The sequence below is a fragment of the Mustela erminea genome, chromosome 10 (assembly GCF_009829155.1).
Source record: "Mustela erminea isolate mMusErm1 chromosome 10, mMusErm1.Pri, whole genome shotgun sequence".
In the NCBI taxonomy this organism is placed as follows: domain Eukaryota; kingdom Metazoa; phylum Chordata; class Mammalia; order Carnivora; family Mustelidae; genus Mustela; species Mustela erminea.
Window position 1 is genome coordinate 89,425,950 of NC_045623.1, and position 18,633 is coordinate 89,444,582.

General features: G+C 50.1%; 1 protein-coding gene across 3 annotated transcripts; it reads left to right on the plus strand.

Annotated features, from left to right (window-relative positions):
- The first annotated feature begins 2,890 nt into the window (after positions 1-2,890).
- IFI6 (interferon alpha inducible protein 6) lies at positions 2,891-6,241 on the plus strand. Of its 3 annotated transcripts, none has more exons than XM_032302597.1 (5): positions 2,891-3,003; positions 3,967-4,062; positions 4,402-4,485; positions 4,568-4,760; positions 6,047-6,241. In XM_032302597.1, the coding sequence occupies exons 2-5, from the start codon at positions 3,993-3,995 to the stop codon at positions 6,231-6,233; spliced, it is 534 nt and encodes a 177-aa protein (XP_032158488.1). In that variant the 5' UTR covers positions 2,891-3,003; positions 3,967-3,992; the 3' UTR covers positions 6,234-6,241. The 3 variants fall into 3 exon arrangements, with proteins under 3 accessions (XP_032158488.1, XP_032158486.1, XP_032158487.1); XM_032302595.1 differs by having other exon boundaries at positions 2,895-3,003; positions 3,893-4,062; XM_032302596.1 differs by having other exon boundaries at positions 2,896-3,003; positions 3,893-4,062; positions 4,568-4,717.
- Positions 6,242-18,633: the final 12,392 nt, after the last annotated feature.

Here is an 18,633-nt window from a genome sequence, read left to right on the forward strand (position 1 = left end):
GACATCTTGGACATTTCTTCTCCTAAAAACACCTGTAGGGGCGCCTGGGTGGCTCAGTGGTTTGGGCTGCTGCCTTCAGCTCGGGTCATGATCTCAGGGTCCTGGGATCGAGCCCCGCATCGGGCTCTCTGCTCCGCAGGAAGCCTGCTTCCCTCTTTCTCTCTCTCTCTCTCTGCCTGCCTCTCTGCCTACTTGTGATCTCTGTCTGTCAAATAAATAAATAAAATCTTAAAAAAAAAAAAAAAACCACCTGTAAATACCACACGAAGCATATGGACATCCAACTAAGCCTAGCCCAGATTGCAGAATTGTGAGAAATAATAAATTGTTTGATTATTTGTTTGATTAAATAATTGTTGTTTGAAGCCTTTAAGATTTTTTTTGGAGGGGGGAAGGAGGGTTGTTACTCAGCAATAAATAAGTGAAATATGGCCTTAATACTTTGCAAGGATGGTTCTTTAAAGCAGGATGGTGGCCTACAATAAATCAGGTCAAGATCCTAGAATTTCCATGGTAGAGTATTTAAGAAGGGGTCAGAAAGTTCGAGGAGGTGGAAATGTAAGATCCAAGAACTCAGCACCTGATTATGTTCTCTAAGAGGGTCCAGATGATACTCTCTTTACCGAAGCAATGAGGGGTTCACTGAGAAATGGACCTCAGCCTCTCTGAGTAGCTTAGTGGTGTTTGTCTTTGGTAGGCTGAGATGAAGAGTAAAAGATGTGGCCATGGAACTGGCGTTCCCAATATGAACAGTAATGTTGGGATTCCAGAATGGCAGAGGTGGCATCCAAGGCCAGGTGACTATGATTACTGTCATGGGTAGCAAGGCCAAAGTGACAATAAGGGTGCCTTGCTCTGCAGGGATCTATGGCAAGTTGACTATGGAGATGGGATGGAAGGACAGCTGACTGGGTAATTCTCAATTTTGATTGATTGATTGATTGATTTAAAAGATTTTATTTGGGGGCTCCTGGCTGGCTCAGTTAGTTAAGCAACTCTTGGATTCAGCTCAGTCATGATCTCAGGGTCGTGAGATCAAGCCCCCCATTGGGCTCTATGCTCAGCATGAAGTCGGCTTGAGATTCTCTCCTTCTGCCCCCCCTCCCCCCACTCTCATGAGTGCACTCTCTCTTTCAAATAAAATATTTTTTACAAAAAAGCTTAAAAGATTTTATTTGTAAGTAATTTCTATATCTATCGTGGAGCTTGAACTTATAAACCCAAGCCTAATAGTCACATGCTCCTTGCCAGGTATCCTCTCTCAACTTTTATATCATTTAAAAAAAAATCAAAAGACACCTGGGTGGCTCAGTGGGTTAAGCGTCTGCCTTTGCCTCAGGTCATGATCCCAGGGTCCTGGTATCAAGTCTTGCATGGGGCTCTCGGCTCAGTGGGGAGCCTGCTTCTCCTTCTGCCTGAAACTCCACCTGCTTGTGCTCTCTCTCTGTGTCAAATAAATAATAAAATCTTTTTAAAAAATCAAGAGCTGATAAGTGGAAGACTGACATTAGCTGCCACAATGGAAAATCACAGTCCCTCATCCAGATCTGAGATCTAAGTTCACAGAACGGAACACCTTGACTGCAGTAGAGGTCATGCCCCATTAAGGAACAATTCTGCAGTGAGTGATACCATAGTTACATATAGTAAATATTCCTCCTATCCTTTCCCAATGGGATCTGTTGTCATTTGCTGGAGTAACTGTGCATTGGAAAGAGAAGAATATTCACAATTTTCAAAAAGATTATTAAAGACATGGAGTCTGACCTGACACAGAAACTAACAGACACAAAATACCAACATCGCTTTCTGGTTAGAGTGGGGACTAACGGAGGCCAGGTGATAGATGGAGTTTAGCCTAAATCCAATGGATTACATGATCCTGCAGAGACAATGTGGCTGGAGGCTGTCCAGCCAGATGGTCATATGTCCCATATTGTGGATGTCAACTAAGTTCTGAACTCAGCAACTCTATTACTTTGCAAAAGATCAATTTAAAAATGGCCATGGTGGCAAAGACGGACGCTATGAATGGATCCCGAAACTTGGGCTCCCTCTCACCAAAGTTAATCCAGCAACTGCTAAGAAATAACTCAGCAGGGAACTGTAGGCTGCAGTTAACAACATAGGTCGGGGAGAATGGCCAGCCACCTAGTGGCAGGTCAGTTACACCAGCCCCCTTCCACTTTGGAGAAGGCAGTGATTCATCCTTGTTAGAACTGCTGTGTACTCCAAACATGGATTGCCTTTCTTACCCATTGTGCTTCTGCAAGCATTACTATCCAAAGGCTTAAAGAATTCTCAATCTATTACCAGAACCAGAGGACCCATTTTATGACAAAGGATGTGTGCCAATGGCCTCATGCACATGGCCTGTGCCAGTCTTACCATACACCCATCACCCGGAAGCAGTCAGCCTGAGAAAACATGCAATCGAATGACTTCATTTCCACAAGCTTAAATCTGCTCTGCAGAGTGAAGATTATAAACAATAGATGATATTTTGCAGGACTGTTGTGGGACAGGAAAGAGATCATATTCATAAGGTATTTTACATAGGCCCTGCTATGCAGAAAGTGCTCCATAAATGGGTAGGCATTATTATGAACTGAATTGTGAAAGGCTTCTGCATCCCAAGAGGAACTAGTGGTTGGGCTTCATGAAGCCCAACGGGGTCTTGGATCCCACTGTAGTACAATCTGCTTTGAATACTCTTAGCTATTCAGAAAGTCCCTGGCTTCAATTACATGTTTCTGCCTGTGGATATTGCAGAGATGCCGTCACTGAGCAAACAGAGCTGGAGGAAAAGGAAAAAGAAAACCGAGGATGAGGCCAGGAAATGGAAACCTGGACTGGGATTGGTTGGTTGCCTGGGGGAGGAGGCAGTCCAAATGTGATTATAAAAAGCCAGCCTTCAGCTGGAGAGCTGTTGCCTCACTGCTGTTCCCATCTAACGTCGGGCTCTGGGAAAGAAAGGAAGATTCACCTTCTTCCCCCTCCAAGGTAAACCCAGAAGCTAGGAAGTGTGAACATCCAGCTGCCAAACTCTACCAGGCTCCCTGCCTGTGAGCCTCATGCCCGAAGAGCCAGGACACCCATTCCTCAGGGAGGCTATGCCCCTGGCTCCCTTGTAGTGCCATGGGCTAGAACTGGTCCCAGGAGATGGGTTGGGGGCTTTTAGGGGGTTGGGGTACAACACCCTAAGAGGCATGAGACTTAGGTCATAGGTACCAACTCAGCAATCTGTGGCCTTAATTAACCCTGGCACTTTACTTCTTTGGACTTAGTTGGTCATCTGTAAAATGGAGACCAAGCTACCTTACCTGCCCAAAGGACTGGACGATTTCTGAAACCCCTTTTAATGTAGGATCTAAGGTGACAGTGAGTTCATCTTTGAGGATAGATGAAGTTACCTGGAGTGGTTGTTAAAAGTATGGGTTTGGGCATCAGTCAACTGTGGGTTTAAATCCAACTGCCACTTCCTAGCTGGGCAGTCTTAGGAATATTACTTAACCTCTCCCAGTTTCAGCTTCCTTATCTATAACACGTGGTTGAGAACAATGGTACCTGCCCCATGGGGTTGTTATGGGTATAAATGACCTTGTGCCATAAGGTGCTAAGTCCTCAATATATGAGAGGTTATTCGTTTTTAATTGAAGGAAAATTCATTGAACTGACAAAGATCACATTAGAGGTGAGCGTGGGGGTGGGGGCATATGTATTTTCCTATTCTGTGCTATAATGTTTGAATTCTGACAGTCTTGAATGTGAGTCTAGGCTGTACAGTTTGTTGTGTTGTTGCCACGAGGAGATTAAAAGCCCATGGCTCCTTAGGAGGGTCCTGGGCTCAATCCAAAGCAAATCGCTGCTTTTTATGGATTCGCCCCAATAGGACGGGGAAACCACCGAGCAGGTCCAAAAGGGCTCTGGAGACCATCTGTTTCCTCTCCCCCTTCTCCCGGCCAGTGACAAAGACTGAGCGCGGCGCCATCATGCGGCAAGAGGCGGTATCGCTCTTCCTGTGCTACCTGCTGCTCTGCGCGTGCTGCAGGGTGGAGGCAGGTAAGGGTCCCCGCACCTGGGAGGGCTGTGGGATAAAGAAGCCCACAGAGTTTCAGAGTCCTGGCAGAGAGTCTCAGGATCCTTGATTCCCAGACGAGAAGGGCCATTGCGATGGCCAGCTCCGGGTCGCTGCAGCCAGGGTCCCAGATTCGAATCCCCACCTGTCAATTCCTCCGTTCCACCGAAAGGTATCTCGGTGCCAGTTCTGCGCCAGGCACGGAGCCTCGGGGGAGGTCTCTTCCCTTAAGGGAGGCTCCCCGAAATGGAAGGATGGGGGTGGTTTTGAGCATCCGGCACAGAGTAGGGAACCCTGCTCCCCACCTTGTTCCCTCCCGATAGGCAAACGACAACGGGAAAAGGAAGATTCGGAAAGCGGAGGCTCCGGGTTATGGGGCGCACTAACCTGCATGGCTGTCGGAGGAGGTGGGTCCGGAGGGCGCAAAGCTCGGGAAGGTGGGGCGCACCCCTGCCGCGGGCGCTCTCTCATCACCTCTTCTTCCTCCAGGCCTCCTGGCGGCAGGGCTGCCCGCGCTGGGCTTCCTGAGCTCCGGCATTGCCGCCAACTCGGTGGCCGCCTCCCTGATGAGCTGGTCGGCCGTGGCGAACGGGGGCGGTGTGCCCGCCGGGGGGCTGGTGGCCACGCTGCAGAGCCTCGGTGAGTGGGGCGCGGGGCCCTCCTGCGGGGATGCCAGAGCCCGGTAATTCTAGCAGTCGGGTGTTATTACAATCTCCATCCTGCAGTGGGGAAACTGAGGCACCGAGGGACTGAATAATTTACTTGAGTTCTCCCAGTGAATTAGCACCAGAGCCAGCATTCGAACCTCGTCTTATGCCTCGCTTTTAACCACGAAGGCCAGGTGCCTCACTGATGCTTTGGCCAAGTCACAACAAGCCTCAGTTTCCTCATCTGTTAACAGGGATGACCATCCTCAATATAACATTTTATGGGGCGCCTGGGTGGCTCAGTGGGTTAAGCCGCTGCCTTCGGCTCAGGTCATGATCTCAGGGTCCTGGGATCGAGTCCCGCATCGGGCTCTCTGCTCCATGGGGAGCCTGCTTCCTCCTCGCTCTCTCTCTGCCTGCCTCTCTGCCTACTTGTGATCTCTCTCTGTCAAATAAATAAATAAAATCTTTAAAAAAATATATATATATAACATTTTATGAATCTGCTCAATCAGGGAACCAGATTGGCAAAGAAAGGTGGTGGAGAGGGGTGCCTGGCTGGTTCAGTTGGTAGAGCATGTGACTTTTGATCTCTTGGTTGTGAGTTCAAGCCCATGTTGAATGCAGAGATTATACTGAAAAAAAAATTTTTTTTTAATTTTTAATTAAAAAAAAATGCATTCGCTGCTCGCTCTTTCTTTTTCTTTCCCTCACTCACTCTCTGAGGCCTCCAAAATCCTAGAGAAAAGTTGCCCCCGGCAGACTCCCCTCTGCCTTCCTGAATCTTCCATCTGCTCTCAATTCTGGATGACAAAAGCTCAAAGAACCAGCTCAAAAGAGAACAGAGTCCTTCTCAGGAGGGGCAGAAGAGAAGACACAGATCAGGCCACACCCCAGCAGTGGGAGGTGAAGCAGGTGTGGGCAAAGCTAGGAACAGCCCTGTGCTGCTCTAAGATGCTTGTACATGCCACAGGCTTGCCAGGAAGATGAAATCCCTTACTAGTGAACCCCCAGTCCCCACAGGGAGGTCTCCACTGAGGTGGCTGTTGTTAGCATTATTAATAACACAGTGTGCTCACTGCAGATGTGAAGAGAATGAGTTGTTATTTGTGTATTTTCCATCTCTGAAACATATCTCTGATTTGAGATGGCAAGTCAAGGGGGAACTAGGATTCACTCTGCGGAAGTCCTGTCCGGGCTCGGGGCCCCTGTTTCTCAAACTGGAAACGAAGAAGTTGGACTTCACTAATGGTCTCCTGGCATTTGGATTCCCAGGTCTGGTGCCTGGGCCCCAAGTGACCTGGTGATGTTTGCTTCCCAGGGGCCAGTGGTGGCAGTGCCCTCATGGGCAAGATTGGTGCCTTTCTAGGCTACACCGTCCACAGATACCTGGAAAAGAGCAAGGAGGAGGTGGAGGAAGAGGAGTAGCCTGCAGCATCAGGAACCCCCCAACTCCTTCCAGCTGTAGTCCAGAGCTTTCTCTGTCGCACTCCTCGGTGACAGAGTAAAATTTGATCAGAAAACGTTTTGCCGGGGCATCTGGGAGCCTCTGCCTTCTGCTCAGGTCATGATTTCAGGGTCCTGGGATTGAGTCCCACATCAGGCTCCTGCTTGGTGGGGAGCCTGCTTCTCCCTCTCCCTCTGCCATTCCCCTTATTTGTTGCTCTCTCTTACTCTATGTCTCAAATAGATAAATAAAATCTTAAAAACAAATTTCGCCCTTCTGTGAGTCACTCTTGCTGTGAGAAGCCCAACAAGATCTGCCCCCGATTTGCCTTCTCCACACACCTTCCACCCCTTCTCCCCCGCAGCCAGCCACAGCTTCCTGGAACGCAACCAGGTGGTTTTGTCTCTGGGCCTCAGCACGTGCTGTTCTCTCTGCCTCAAATGTCCTTCCGAAGCTCATAACCCAGCTGAGACAGTCTCTCCTCTGGGATTCCTTCCCAGCAGAGTCTTCTGCCACAGCGAGAGCACTCGGGCTCGATTTCACAGGGTGCCTGGGGAAGCAGAGCTCAGTCTGTTCTCAGTGGGAGAACCTTCCAGCTATTTTTCTGATTAGGCAGAGATGGAGAAGGCTGATCTCCATTTTCTGAGGAAGCACAGAGCACTCTCCCTTAGATGGAGACTCAAAGGCCAGGGAACAGCAGCTTTTTGAGGGCTCGGCTCGGCCAGTTCTCTTTCCCTCCGAGAACTCTGGGGACCAAGTGGACAGTTGGCATCTGGAGCCTTTATACCCTCTGAATGGAAAGAAAAGTCCATCCCAAACCTTTGGCGAGATCCAAAGTTAGCAAGGCCTGTCCAGGTGAACCAGGGTGACTGAACCCAGGTTGGGGTCGGAGGTGGGGAGCCTAGAGTTCCCAGAAATCAAATGGCACTGAAGACAGGCCCGGTGCCAGCACCTCAGTGGGCATACCAGTCTCCAGACCAGACCAGCCTCCCTCTGCATCCCTGGGAAGTGGTCATGTGTGAACCACAAAAGCTGGTCACAAAAGGGCCACCACCGCTGTGTTCAGGCCTCCCCCGCCCTGCCTCACCCCACTTATAACCCAGAAATTCTTCTCTAGTTACTGATGTGTGTGGGAGGATGGGTAAGAGGTCCCTCCTGCCTGCTCCTGTCCCCAGATCTGACGCCATCTCTGTAGCTAGCCATCATGTGCCTCAGCTGACTTGCCCCAGACCCCAGAGAAACACTGCCTGAGGAAGAGGCGTGTAGGAGGGAGAGACACCACCTGCTCCTCACACACTCTCCAGGGCTTGTGTCCAAGAACAAAAGCCGGGCTGAGTCCCCTGACCTGATACCATTTAGGGCCTCAGCAGAGTCCTGTCTTGGCTAGGGCCATCCACAGAGGGGCCGAGAGTGGACTTCTGCCTACAGAGGGAGGGGGAGTCTCAGGCATCACACTCTGCTCCTCGAGGCCTACACCCCAGTTTAGACAAGCTGGGTTTGTCATCCCAGAGACACAGTGTATATCCCTCAACACCTTCAGGGAGGGCATTGCCTCTAATTTGTCTAGGCCTAGCCTAGGCCTGGCATACAGTAGGTGCTCATATATGTGGGCAGAATTGAACCTGAGGCCAGTCTCCTTCCACGTACCTGTCCCTTCACCTCCCCCAGTATTCATGGGAAGGACGACCAGACCTCTTGTTCCTTCCTTCAGGGACCCTCGGTAACACGCACTGTCACTACCATGTAGGCCTGAGGATGGGGAAGCTCAACCCCCTTTAACACTACTGGTCCAAGGAAACCCAGTAAACCCAAGTAAATCCTTTACTAGAGTAAAGAGGCCTTTAACCTCTAAGCGTTCTCCAGCATGGATGAGGCTGGGCTTTTCAAACAAGGCCGTGGAGCATAGTTTAGGAATTTCCTCTGGAGTCCTACAGACCTAATATCAGTTCTATCACTTCATGGGAGTCAGTTTCCTCCTTTGTAAGATGAAGGGATAAAGCAGAGAGGAAAAAGCCGAAGAACAACCCGGGACTGGATCATGTGACTTCACAGCCAGGGTTTACTTTCCAGAGCTCACAGACCCTGTTCTTCTTCTCTCCTCAAGGTGGGCACCCTGTCCCAGGAGCATAAGCCCCCTCACTTATTCATTTGACATTTTTTTTCCTAAGACTCCATTTATTTATTTATTTGAAAGAGAGTGAGAGCGAGAGAGCGAAAGAACACAAGCAGGAGGAGTGGCAGAGGGAGCAGGAGAAGCAGGCTCCCCACTGATCGGGGAGCACGGATGCAGATGCGGGGCTTCACCCTAGGACCCCTGGGCTTGACCTAGGATGCTTAACCGACTGAGCCACCCAGGTGCCCCAGCATCTTTTTTTTTTTTTTTGAAGATTTATTTATTTATGAGGCCCCTGGGTGGCTCAGTGGGTTAAAGCCTCTGCCTTTGGCTCAGGTCATGATCCCAGGGTCCTGGGATTGAGCCCCGCACTGGGGCTCTCTGCTCAGCTGGGAGCCTGCTTCCTCCTCTCTCTCTGCCTGCTTCTCTGCCTACTTGTGATTTCTGTCTGTCAAATAAATAAATAAAATCTTTAAAAAAAAAAAAGAGTTATTTATTTATTTATTTAAGATTGATTGATTTATTCAGAATGCCTCCTCCGTGGGGTCCACCTGCCGTTTCCCCTGCTCGTGCACTCGCTCTCTCTCGCTCTCTCTCTGGCAAATAAATAAGAGGTTTTATTTATTTATTTATTTATAAATAAAACCTCTTATTTATTTATTTATAAATAAAACCTCTTATTTATTTGCCAGAGAGAGAGGGAGAATGAGAGAGAGAAAGAGAGAAAGGAGGGGCAGAAGAAGAGAATTTTAAGCAGACCCCGTGGTGATCATGGAGTCTGACTCAGGGCTTGATCCCAGGACCCCGAGATCATGACCCGAGCCGAAACCGTGAGTTGGAAGCTTTAACCCACAGAGCCACCCCGGCACCCCTTCCCTTGGCATCTTATTCCCTTGAACATCTTCAAAGCCAGAGAGCGACAGACAGCTCTGTCCCCAGAATTTCAGACTGAAGCCTCAGCACTTCTCAGACTGATGGCACTGAAAACAAGCCATCTTTAAGGGGACACTTGTCTTCTTCTTTTTTTTTTTTTTAAGGATTTTATTTATTTATTTGTTTGACAGAGATCACAAGTAGGCAGAGAGGCAGGCACAGAGAGAGGAGGAAGCAGTCTCCCTGCTGAGCAGAGAGCCTGACTTGGGGCTGGATCCCAAGACCCTGGGATCATGACCTGAGCCAAAGGCAGAGACTTTAACCCACTGAGCCACCCAGGCGCCCCAAGGGGACACTCTTCTTACCACAGGATCCCTTGGATCCAAGCAGGATAGCTCTTTGCTTCCCTCCTGCAGACATTCACTGGGCACCTGGCCTGTGTCAGGCACTGTGCCAGCTGCTGGGAACATCATGGTGGAAGACACCCAGTTCCTACCTCCTTGGAGACCACAGGGCACAAACTAGGACCCCCCACCATGTATCTAGGACCCCCTTCTCCCTCCCTCCCTGTCACCACCTCCTTGCCCCCTCTCCTTTCACCCACCCTAGACCCCTGTGAGCCATCATGGGCCACAATCATCATATCAACAAAGTGTGAGGCAGAAAGATGAACACAAACCAGAATTCACTAATGCAACAAGTCAGGAGATGCTAATGCACTTTGAGCCACCTCCTTGGCAATGGCCTTCAGAGAGACAGAAAGCTGAGTCCTGGCCCAGAAAGAAGGTGGTGCCTCTGGCAAGTTCCCTTCTCTGCCTTCTCTGAGCCATAGCTTCCTTGTTGTTAAAACACGGGGGCTTGGATATTATGGTCTCTGAGGTACTTCCTGCCCTAAAACTGCTGAGCCTGAAGCACACGCTCCAGAATCCTCTTGTCTGATCCCGGCCCTCTGAGAGTGGATTTTATTTTTAGAAGCTGCCAAAAGCCACCTTGTGGTGCCAACTTTGGTGACTAAGGTAGGTGATGGTGCAAAGAGAGGCCATGTTTGGTCACAAATGAGAGTGACTAGAAACCAGCAGGGCAGTTCCTCACTCTGAGACCACACCCTAAGACAAGTCCCAAAATAGATCCCATCTGTGTGGCTGACTTGATGGAAAACAACATTGAGGTCCTCTGTCCTCATCATTTCTCTCTGGACCTCAGTGTCCTAGTCTATGAAATGGAAGAGGGGAGGAGTTGGACTCTCACCTAGACCTAGAATGTCTTTCCCAAGGACTCAAGTGAGAGGCGTTTTTCTCTTTAATAAAATCCCTTCACGTGGGGATTTCTTTTATTCTTTAAGGGCCTCCCTGGCCCCCAGACCCGTGAAAGTCTGCTCACTCACTCCCTCTCAGGGTAGACCTCTCGGCGCCCCAGGGCGCTATGTGAAGCTATGGCCACCAGGTGGCAGTATAACCCCGCCCTGAATCTCCCTCCGCTGGCATCATCCTTTAGCAGCTCCACCCCTACCACCCGCGCTCCCTGTGGCAGACCCCACCGCGGATGCTGAAGACCAAGATGAATCAGACCCTGCCCCTGCTCTGCAGTAGGAGCTCCTGAAGCTCACAGAAGTGGGCAGTCCTGAGGATGTCTGCTCCTCCTCTCCCTTGCATTGCAGGCCCTCAGCCCTGCAATGCTGGGATGTCCAAACTCCCCAGCACAGCATTCAGGACCCTCTAGAATCAGGTCTCACCTCCAGGCCTCCAGCCTGTGCATTTAGACTGGAGCCACGGGGATCTAAAGGAAACAAGAACACACCACACACACTTCTCCTTGGCTGGGCCGCAGAGAGTGATGCCAGGTATAGGGTATCCCCGGATTCAGCCTTGAAGGGGGCCTGGGCCAGCAGTAACTGGAGGGAGCTGAGGCCAAGGAAGCCTGTGGCTTCCTGTGAAGAGCTAAAGAGCCACTTCCTTTAAACAGATAGCTATGGGGGAGGGGCAGAAGAGTAGGGAGTATGGGTTTCCTGGCTTAGGGGGAAAAGAAAAGGGCCCCAACAAGGCCCCATGGAGAGATCCAGAACAGCTTTCTATTTCCCTTCCATCTGAGGTTTCCGTGGAGCAAACAGTGCAGACAGGGCAGGTCACCCCTTTCTCATGTGCTATGAAGCCACAGAGAAGACAGTCAGGTTAAGGGCAGGCTCAAGAAATGGAGCCTTGGTTACTCTAAGAAGCAGACCTAAGCACTTTGTCCCAAACAGCCAAGTCCAAGTGCTAAGTCTCAGAGCCCAGTCCCAGACTTCCAGATCCAGGGTTTTACATATATTAACTCATTTAATCCTGACAACAATCCTCTTGGGTGTTATTAGGATCCTTGCTTTTTTTTTTTTTTCTTTTTTAAGATTTTATTTATTTATTTAACAGACAGAGGTCACAAGTAGGCAGAGAGGCAGGCAGAGAGAGAGAGGAGGAAGCAGGCTCCCCGCTGAGCAGAGAGCCTGACGCGGGACTCGATCCCAGGACTCAGAGATTATGACCTGAGCCCAAGGCAGAGGCTTAACCCACTGAGCCACCCAGGCACCCCGATCCTTGCTTTTTAAAAGAAGAGATCAAGGCAGAGAGAGGTTAAATGAGTTCCCTAAGGTAAACAGCCAGCAAGTGATAGGACCAGGATTTGAATCTTGACAGCCTCTCTAGAACAGTACTTGGCACCTAGAGAGGACTCTACAAATAATTGTCCAATAAAAGTACTTAATCTTAATCTCTCTTGGTCCCACCCATCCCTCCACACTCAATCCAGCAACCAGCCAGCCTGTAGATCCTATCTTCTCATTATTTCTTGAGTCCGCTCTCGGCTCTCCACCACCATCATCCCCCCTGCCCCCAATCATCTAGCACACTACCTTCAGTCCTGGAGGTCACCTACAAGGTCTTCCTAATGGGTCTCCCTGTGTCCACTCTTGTCTATTCTCCACACAGAGCCAGTAAGATCTTAAAGCAAAACAAAATGACCCCCTGCTTCCAGCTCAAAGGCCCCCTGGAGCTGCCCATCACACTTAAAATTCTACTCCCTTACTCTTGTCTTCAAGGTCTTGAATAATCTGCTCCTCCAAAGCTCCAGAGTCTTACCTCACCTTGCTTTCCCTTCCCCAACTCTTTTCCAGCCATACTGGCCTCTTTAGCCTTTCCAGAACCTTCCAAGTGCGTGCCAACCTCAATGCCTCTCCACAAGCTCTTCCCACAGCCTACAACACTTTTGTTGCCTCAGGAGTCAGCTCGAACAGAACTTCTCCAGAGACCCAAGCTCCCAATCTAAATTAAACACTCCGTTATCCCAGCAGCCTGTACCTTATGTTCCTAGAACGGATCACGATTGTAATAAAAGCATGATGGGTGTAAGCATTTGTTACTGTCAGACTTCCTCACTAGAATCCGAGCTTCCTGAGCACAAGCACAGGGTTCATCGTTATTTATCACTAGCACCCAGCTCAGCTCCTGGCACACACAGAAGGTGTCCAAGAGCTATGGTTGAGTGCATGGTCCAGACAGATGGACAGACAGACGGATGGGTGGATGAAGAACAACTGAGTGAATTAGTACATTTTAAAATTAGGAGACTATTCACTCTGCCTTTATTTCTCAGGGCAGGTATAATGTGTGTGACTCACCCGGGAGTTATTTCCACCCTTGAAGAGCCTGCCTCCACTACCCCCCACCCCGCACCAAGGCCTTTCCCAGGGGAGGCCACTGGGCGGGGCTTCCTGGACGGCTGCGTGACGTCATAGGTAGGCGTGCCCGGAGTCCGCCTCTGCTTCCTAATTGGGGGGCGCGGGGCGGCGGCGGACACGCTCAGCGGCGCGGCCGTCGGAGCAGCTGCGCTGGGAGAGGAGAGGCGGAGGTGTGCTGCGATGTGTTCCCCGGGGCCGGCATCCGGGCCCTGGCGCCGCGGCAGCAGCTTCAGCGCGCCCGGATACCCCGGGGCACGTTCACGGCGCACCGAGCGTTTGGGTAGGCTCACGCCGTGCTCCGGGGAGATGGGACGGCGGAGGTGACGCGCGCTGTGTCTAGACCGCTCCCCGCAGCGGGCGGGGCTGAGAAAGTGTGGCCAAGCTTCGGGGCGCCCACTGGAGCGCAACTATTTCGGGTCTCTGATCTCAGAGAGGAAAGTCCCAGAGACAGAGCCGCATCCTCCCCCTCACTCTGCTGCACACGCCCCGCCTCCGTCCCCCCTACCTTAAAGGTAGACTCGAAAGTGCTGCAGGACGAGGAGTCCGCAGACCTGGTTTCCAGCCCTACCTCCGAAATGAGCCGGAACGAGAGTCCTGCCATCTGCACCCGAGTCAGCTGCTTTGCGGAACGAAGCGGTACTGCATTAAATGATGTGATGTAACAGTGCCTAGCACTGGACTGGCACGTACTAGGTCCTCAGCAGATACTAGTTTCCTGCTCCCTGACCGGACCCTGCCGCTGATCTTCTCTGAGTCTGGAGCTATTTCACTTCATCTGTGTCCAGGAGCCTCACTTCTCCATCTTATGACGGGAGAAATTTCCTTCCAGCCCCTACGTTCTGAGAGCTAAGACTTACTGACTCACTGAATCATAGTGATGAGCTGAGACGAGACACCACCTCCAGGTGTCACTTGACTTCTCTCAGGTTCCTCTGACAAATGAACTTTCTCCTCCTCCCTGAGATGCCTCTAATGGGGTTGTGCCTTAGAGAGCTGGACTCCCCCCCCAGAGGTTCTGCTCGGTCTTAGGGTCTGCAGGGACTTTAAAGGGCATCCCAGATATCCTTCCTCAGTATTTTTACTGGGATTGGATCACTATCCCCCCCCACCACCACCACCAAATACACACACTTCCACTGTATAAAACCCTTTGGTGACTCCTAGTGGCCCTCAGGCTACCCAGCAAGACCCACGGGACCCTACCTGCATCTCTAGTCTCAGCCACACTCCCTGTCCTCTCTCCCAGCCAGACTCTATGCAGACTGAGCTGCTTTCAACTCTCTTGCCTTTCCTCCAGGTGTTTGCACAGAGGGTTCCCTCCCTGTCCCATCCTCTCACCTGGCTCACTCCTCATCCTTGACCATCATGGGGCAGGGTGGATCCTGACCTCTAAGATGGATCCCCTTTTAGATGACTGCTGGTAACTTCAGACCTCACCCAACTCAGTCAATGGCCTTTGCTTTCTGCCCTTCTGCCATGCTAAACTTTGAGTTCCTTGAAAATGAAGGGCTCTCTCTTGCCTCTAGGCCTTGTACCTCCTGTTCTCTCAGACCTAAACACTCTTTTCTTCCCTACTTTAACTCATACTGGTCCTTCAGAACTCAGTTTAGCAGTCCTTGACTTCTTAATCCCCTCCTATATCTTGTACCCTCTTTCTTGCCACGATTTAATGTCTGTTGATGAGTGAATCCTTGCCCAGGGCTTGTGTAGTATCTGTTTACATACCTCAGAGACAGGAAGCTCACTACTATTGAATCAGCCTACTCCATCTGCCCATTAGAAGGCCTGCCAATCCCCAACCAGTGCTCAAGAGATTCCCTGGAATTGGGGCACCTGGGTGGCTCAGTGGGTTAAAGCCTCTGCCTTTGGCTCAGGTCATGATCCTGGGGTCCTGGGATGGATCCCCACATCGGCCTTTCTGCTCTGTGGGGAGCCTGCTTCCCCCACCCCTTCCTGCCTCTCTGCCTACTTGTAATCTCTGTCTGTCAAATAAATAAATAAATAAATCTTTGAAAAAAAATGAAAAAAAAAAAGAATCCCTGGAACTGAGGCCCAGAGTGAGCAAGTACTTTGAGGTACTTGGTGCAGAGCAGGGTCCACTCACCTGTCCTGGGGGGTCATGCAGCTCACCTGACCCTAGTAGGTACCAGCACTGGCCAGATTCTCCATAGCCTGAATTCACTTGTAGGCCTGGGACTTGAGACACAACTCATGTTCCTTTTCACCCAGGAGCAGTGGACAGGGGACAGGATGTCAGCACCCTAATCTGGGTGGGGGAAGGCCAGAAAGGAAGTGTTTTCAGGCCACACTGGACTCCTATTGCCTCATTCAACCCCATGCCAGCCCTGTAGGGAAGAGATGCTATTCCCATTTTACAGATGCACAAACTGAGGTTTCTGGATAGATGCTATTTACCTAAAATCACACAGCAAGATAGTGGCAAAGCCAAGCTGTACTTCAAAGCCCAACCTCTTTCCTCTGCCCTTTAGCTTGGTGCCTCTTATATAAACCTGCCCTGCCAGGCCCATTCTGCTCAAAGCATCACGAAGTCCTGAAGGATCTCATTCTCCTCTTCCCCATAGCTGGATCCTGCCCCCACTGGGGCATCAGCAGCAGTGCCTGGGCAGCAGCTAAGGGCTGGCTGAAGGTCAGGAGTCCTCTCTTCCTTCTGCACCGGGTCACTCCCCAAAACTGCAGAGAGACCCAGACCCAGACCAGGCCAGTAGGCAGTGGACAAAGAGCTTCTTATAGATACCAAGTCCCTGAAACTGGGCTCGGCCATTTATTTGCTATGTTACCTTGGATGAGTTCCTTTCCTTCTTGGAGCCTCAGTCTTCAATTTACCATCTGTAAAGAGGACAAATTATCCCTTCCCAAGGGCTTCAGTGTGCCGGAATTCAGAAAAGCTGCTCTCTCTCCCAGACTACCTCACCCCTGAACCCTCGGTCCTTGAGGAAAAGAGACCCTCTCCAGGGTCCCTGTGGTAGCAAAACTCCAGCCTAAACTGCACACAGCCTGTCCTTACTGGGGGCGGGGGAGGGGTCCCAGATCCTGGGTTGGGTGGGCACCAGCACTTCAGCCCCTTCCAGCCTTCATCTCTGCTAGGGAGCCAGCTCTGTTATCACATCTGCTCCCTCTACAGTCTGTGGCCTTTGCAGGGCCAGTCCCCAGGGGAACCTGCGTCTCCTGCCTGCTCCAGTCTATCCTCCCTCCCTTCTTCCTCCCACAAATGTTTATCCATGCCTGCTCGGCGCATAGATCACTGCCTGTCCTTGTAAAGCTCACAGTTCAGTGGGGGAGACGGACAAGGAAACTGAGTTACAATCCACTCACCCAGCCCAAATCCTGTTGCCCCCCCTTGCTGCAGCCCTCACCTGCACAGTCTGTTCTCCACGCTGCAGCCTGTAAAAAGCGAGGTCAGAACCCGTTACTAAGGTTGCTCCTTCCCCTCCCACAGCTCCCCATCTCCAGGGAAAAGCCAGAGCCCTTGCTACGACCTGCAAGGCCTGCCTGATCTACCTCATCGCCTCCCCCTCTCCCATCTGAGCTCTCCAATCCAGCTGCACTGGCTGCCTTGTTGTTTTCAGCATGCCAAGCGTGCCCAAGCAAAGGCTCGGGCCTTTGCATTTGTCCCTGGTCCTGCTACTAGAGTCTTCTGCCAGGTATCCGTGTGGCCTCCATCCCTTCAGTCAGGTGTAGCCACCTCTTCCGGGGGCCTTCCCTGGCTGCCTGACTAAATGGGACTCCCTACTCGCCTTCGGTCCTTTTATCTGCTTTATTGTTTTTCTTGCCACTACCAAGTGACATGTAATTATTGTTTATTGTGTGTTTCCTTACAGAGTATAAGTCCCATGAGATCTTCTTAAGGTTCACCACTCTCGGAGAAGAAAAAAAAAAGGGGAGGTGGAGAATACCAGGAAACTGCATGGGACGGGGGCAGAGAGGACAAGACTAACTTCACTACTATAGATCATATTTAAAGGGTCAATAATTAAAACAACTTGATTTGGGTGCAGGAGACAAGCAGACGAATGGACTGGAATAGTCTGTCCAGAAATAGATTCAATGTACAGTTACTTAATATTTGATAAATGCAGGGGCGCCTGGGTGGCTCAGTGGGTTGAGCCGCTGCCTTTGGCTCGGGTCATGATCTCAGGGTCCTGGGATCGAGTCCTGCATCGGGCTCTCTGCTCAGCAGGGGGCCTGTTTCCTGTTTCCCTTCCTCTCTCTGCCTGCCTCTCTGCCTACTTGTGATCTCTCTCTGTCAAATAAATAAATAAAATCTTTAAAAAAAATATTTGATAAATGCAGCATCTCAAAGTGGAGAATGGATTCTAATAAACAGTGGGGGTTTTGCTGTTGTTGTTGTTGTTTTTTAATTTTCTAATAAACAGTGTTAAGACAAGTAGGTAGCTGGGCGCCTGGGTGGCTCAGTCGGTTAAGTGTCTGCCTTGGGCTCAGGTCCTGGATGGAGCCCTGCTTTGGGCTCTCTGCCCCACAGGGAGTCTGATTCTCCCTCTGCCCCTCCTCTCACTCATTCAATCTCTCTCTCTCTCAAATAATAAATTAAATCTTTAAAAAAAAAAAAAAAAGACAACTAGGTAGCCAAGTGGGGAAAAAAATTAGATCTCTACGTCATATAGAGTACCTCACTAAGGATAAGCTCTAAAGGGATCAAATATTTAAATATTTTAAAAAACCAAAACAAAACCATAAAACACTAGTGGAAGAATGGGAGGAACAGGGGCACCTTGTGACTCAGTGGGTTAAGCCTCTGCCTTCGGCTTGGGTCGTGATCTCAGGGTCCTGGGATCGAGCCCCACATCGGGCTCTCTGCTCAGTGGGGAGCCTGCTCCCCCCCCCACCTGCCACTCTGCCTACTTGTGATCCCTCTCTGTGACAAATAAATAAATAAAATCTTAAAAAAAAAAAAAAAAGAATGAGAGGAACACATTGGAGAATCTATAATCTTAGAGTGGGAAAAGTCTAACCATGACTCAAACCCAAAAAGCCATCAAAAAAAGTTTGATTAGGGACCCTGGCTGACTCAGTAGATGAAGCCTCTGCCTTCAGCTCAAGTCATGATCTCAAAGTCCTGGAATCGAGTCCCGCATCGGGCTCCCAGCTCAATGAAGAGTCTGCTTCTCCCTCTCCTTCGTCCCTCCCCATCCCCTGCTCGTGCCCTCTCTCTCTCTCTCTCTCTCAGATATATATTTTTTAAAAGTTTGATTAAAGTCAAGTAAGTACAAACCAAAACCTTTTGCAGGTAAAACACTCCAATCAAGTTATAAGACACATGACAAACTAGAGGAACATATTTGCAACTCAGATCGCAGACAAAGGGTCACCTAATTTATAAAGCATTTCTGGAAAATCATTAAAAGGACCAACAACCTAATAGAAATAGGCACAGGATATGAATTGACAGTTCGCAGAAAGGTAAATACAAATGGCTTCTCAACATACGGAAAGAAGCTCAAACTCAGGAGAAACGAAAATCAGGGAAACCACTGAGGTACCATTTCCTATCACTCCGGCATAAGATGCCAAAGTTTAATAACATAGTCTGCAGCATCTTCTGTGAGGAAATCACATTCTCATGCATGCTGTCCTAGAGGACTCTCGCACACGGGAATATACATCGGTACAGGCCCCCAAAAGGGCATTTTGGCAAAAACATATCAAAATTCTCAATGCATCCAGATATCCTGGTTCTGGGAATTTCTCCTTCATATATGCTTGCACAGGTGAGAAATGAAGTTTGCATGA

Excerpts from the sequence above, each read along its gene's own strand:
- IFI6 (XM_032302597.1), top strand. The coding sequence starts at position 3,993 with ATGCGGCAAGAGGCGGTATCGCTCTTCCTGTGCTACCTGCTGCTCTGC. Across the intron at positions 4,063-4,401 it reads GTGCTGCAGGGTGGAGGCAG|GCAAACGACAACGGGAAAAG; the intron begins GTAAGGGTCCCC and ends CCCTCCCGATAG. Across the intron at positions 4,761-6,046 it reads TGCGGGGATGCCAGAGCCCG|GGGCCAGTGGTGGCAGTGCC; the intron begins GTAATTCTAGCA and ends TTTGCTTCCCAG.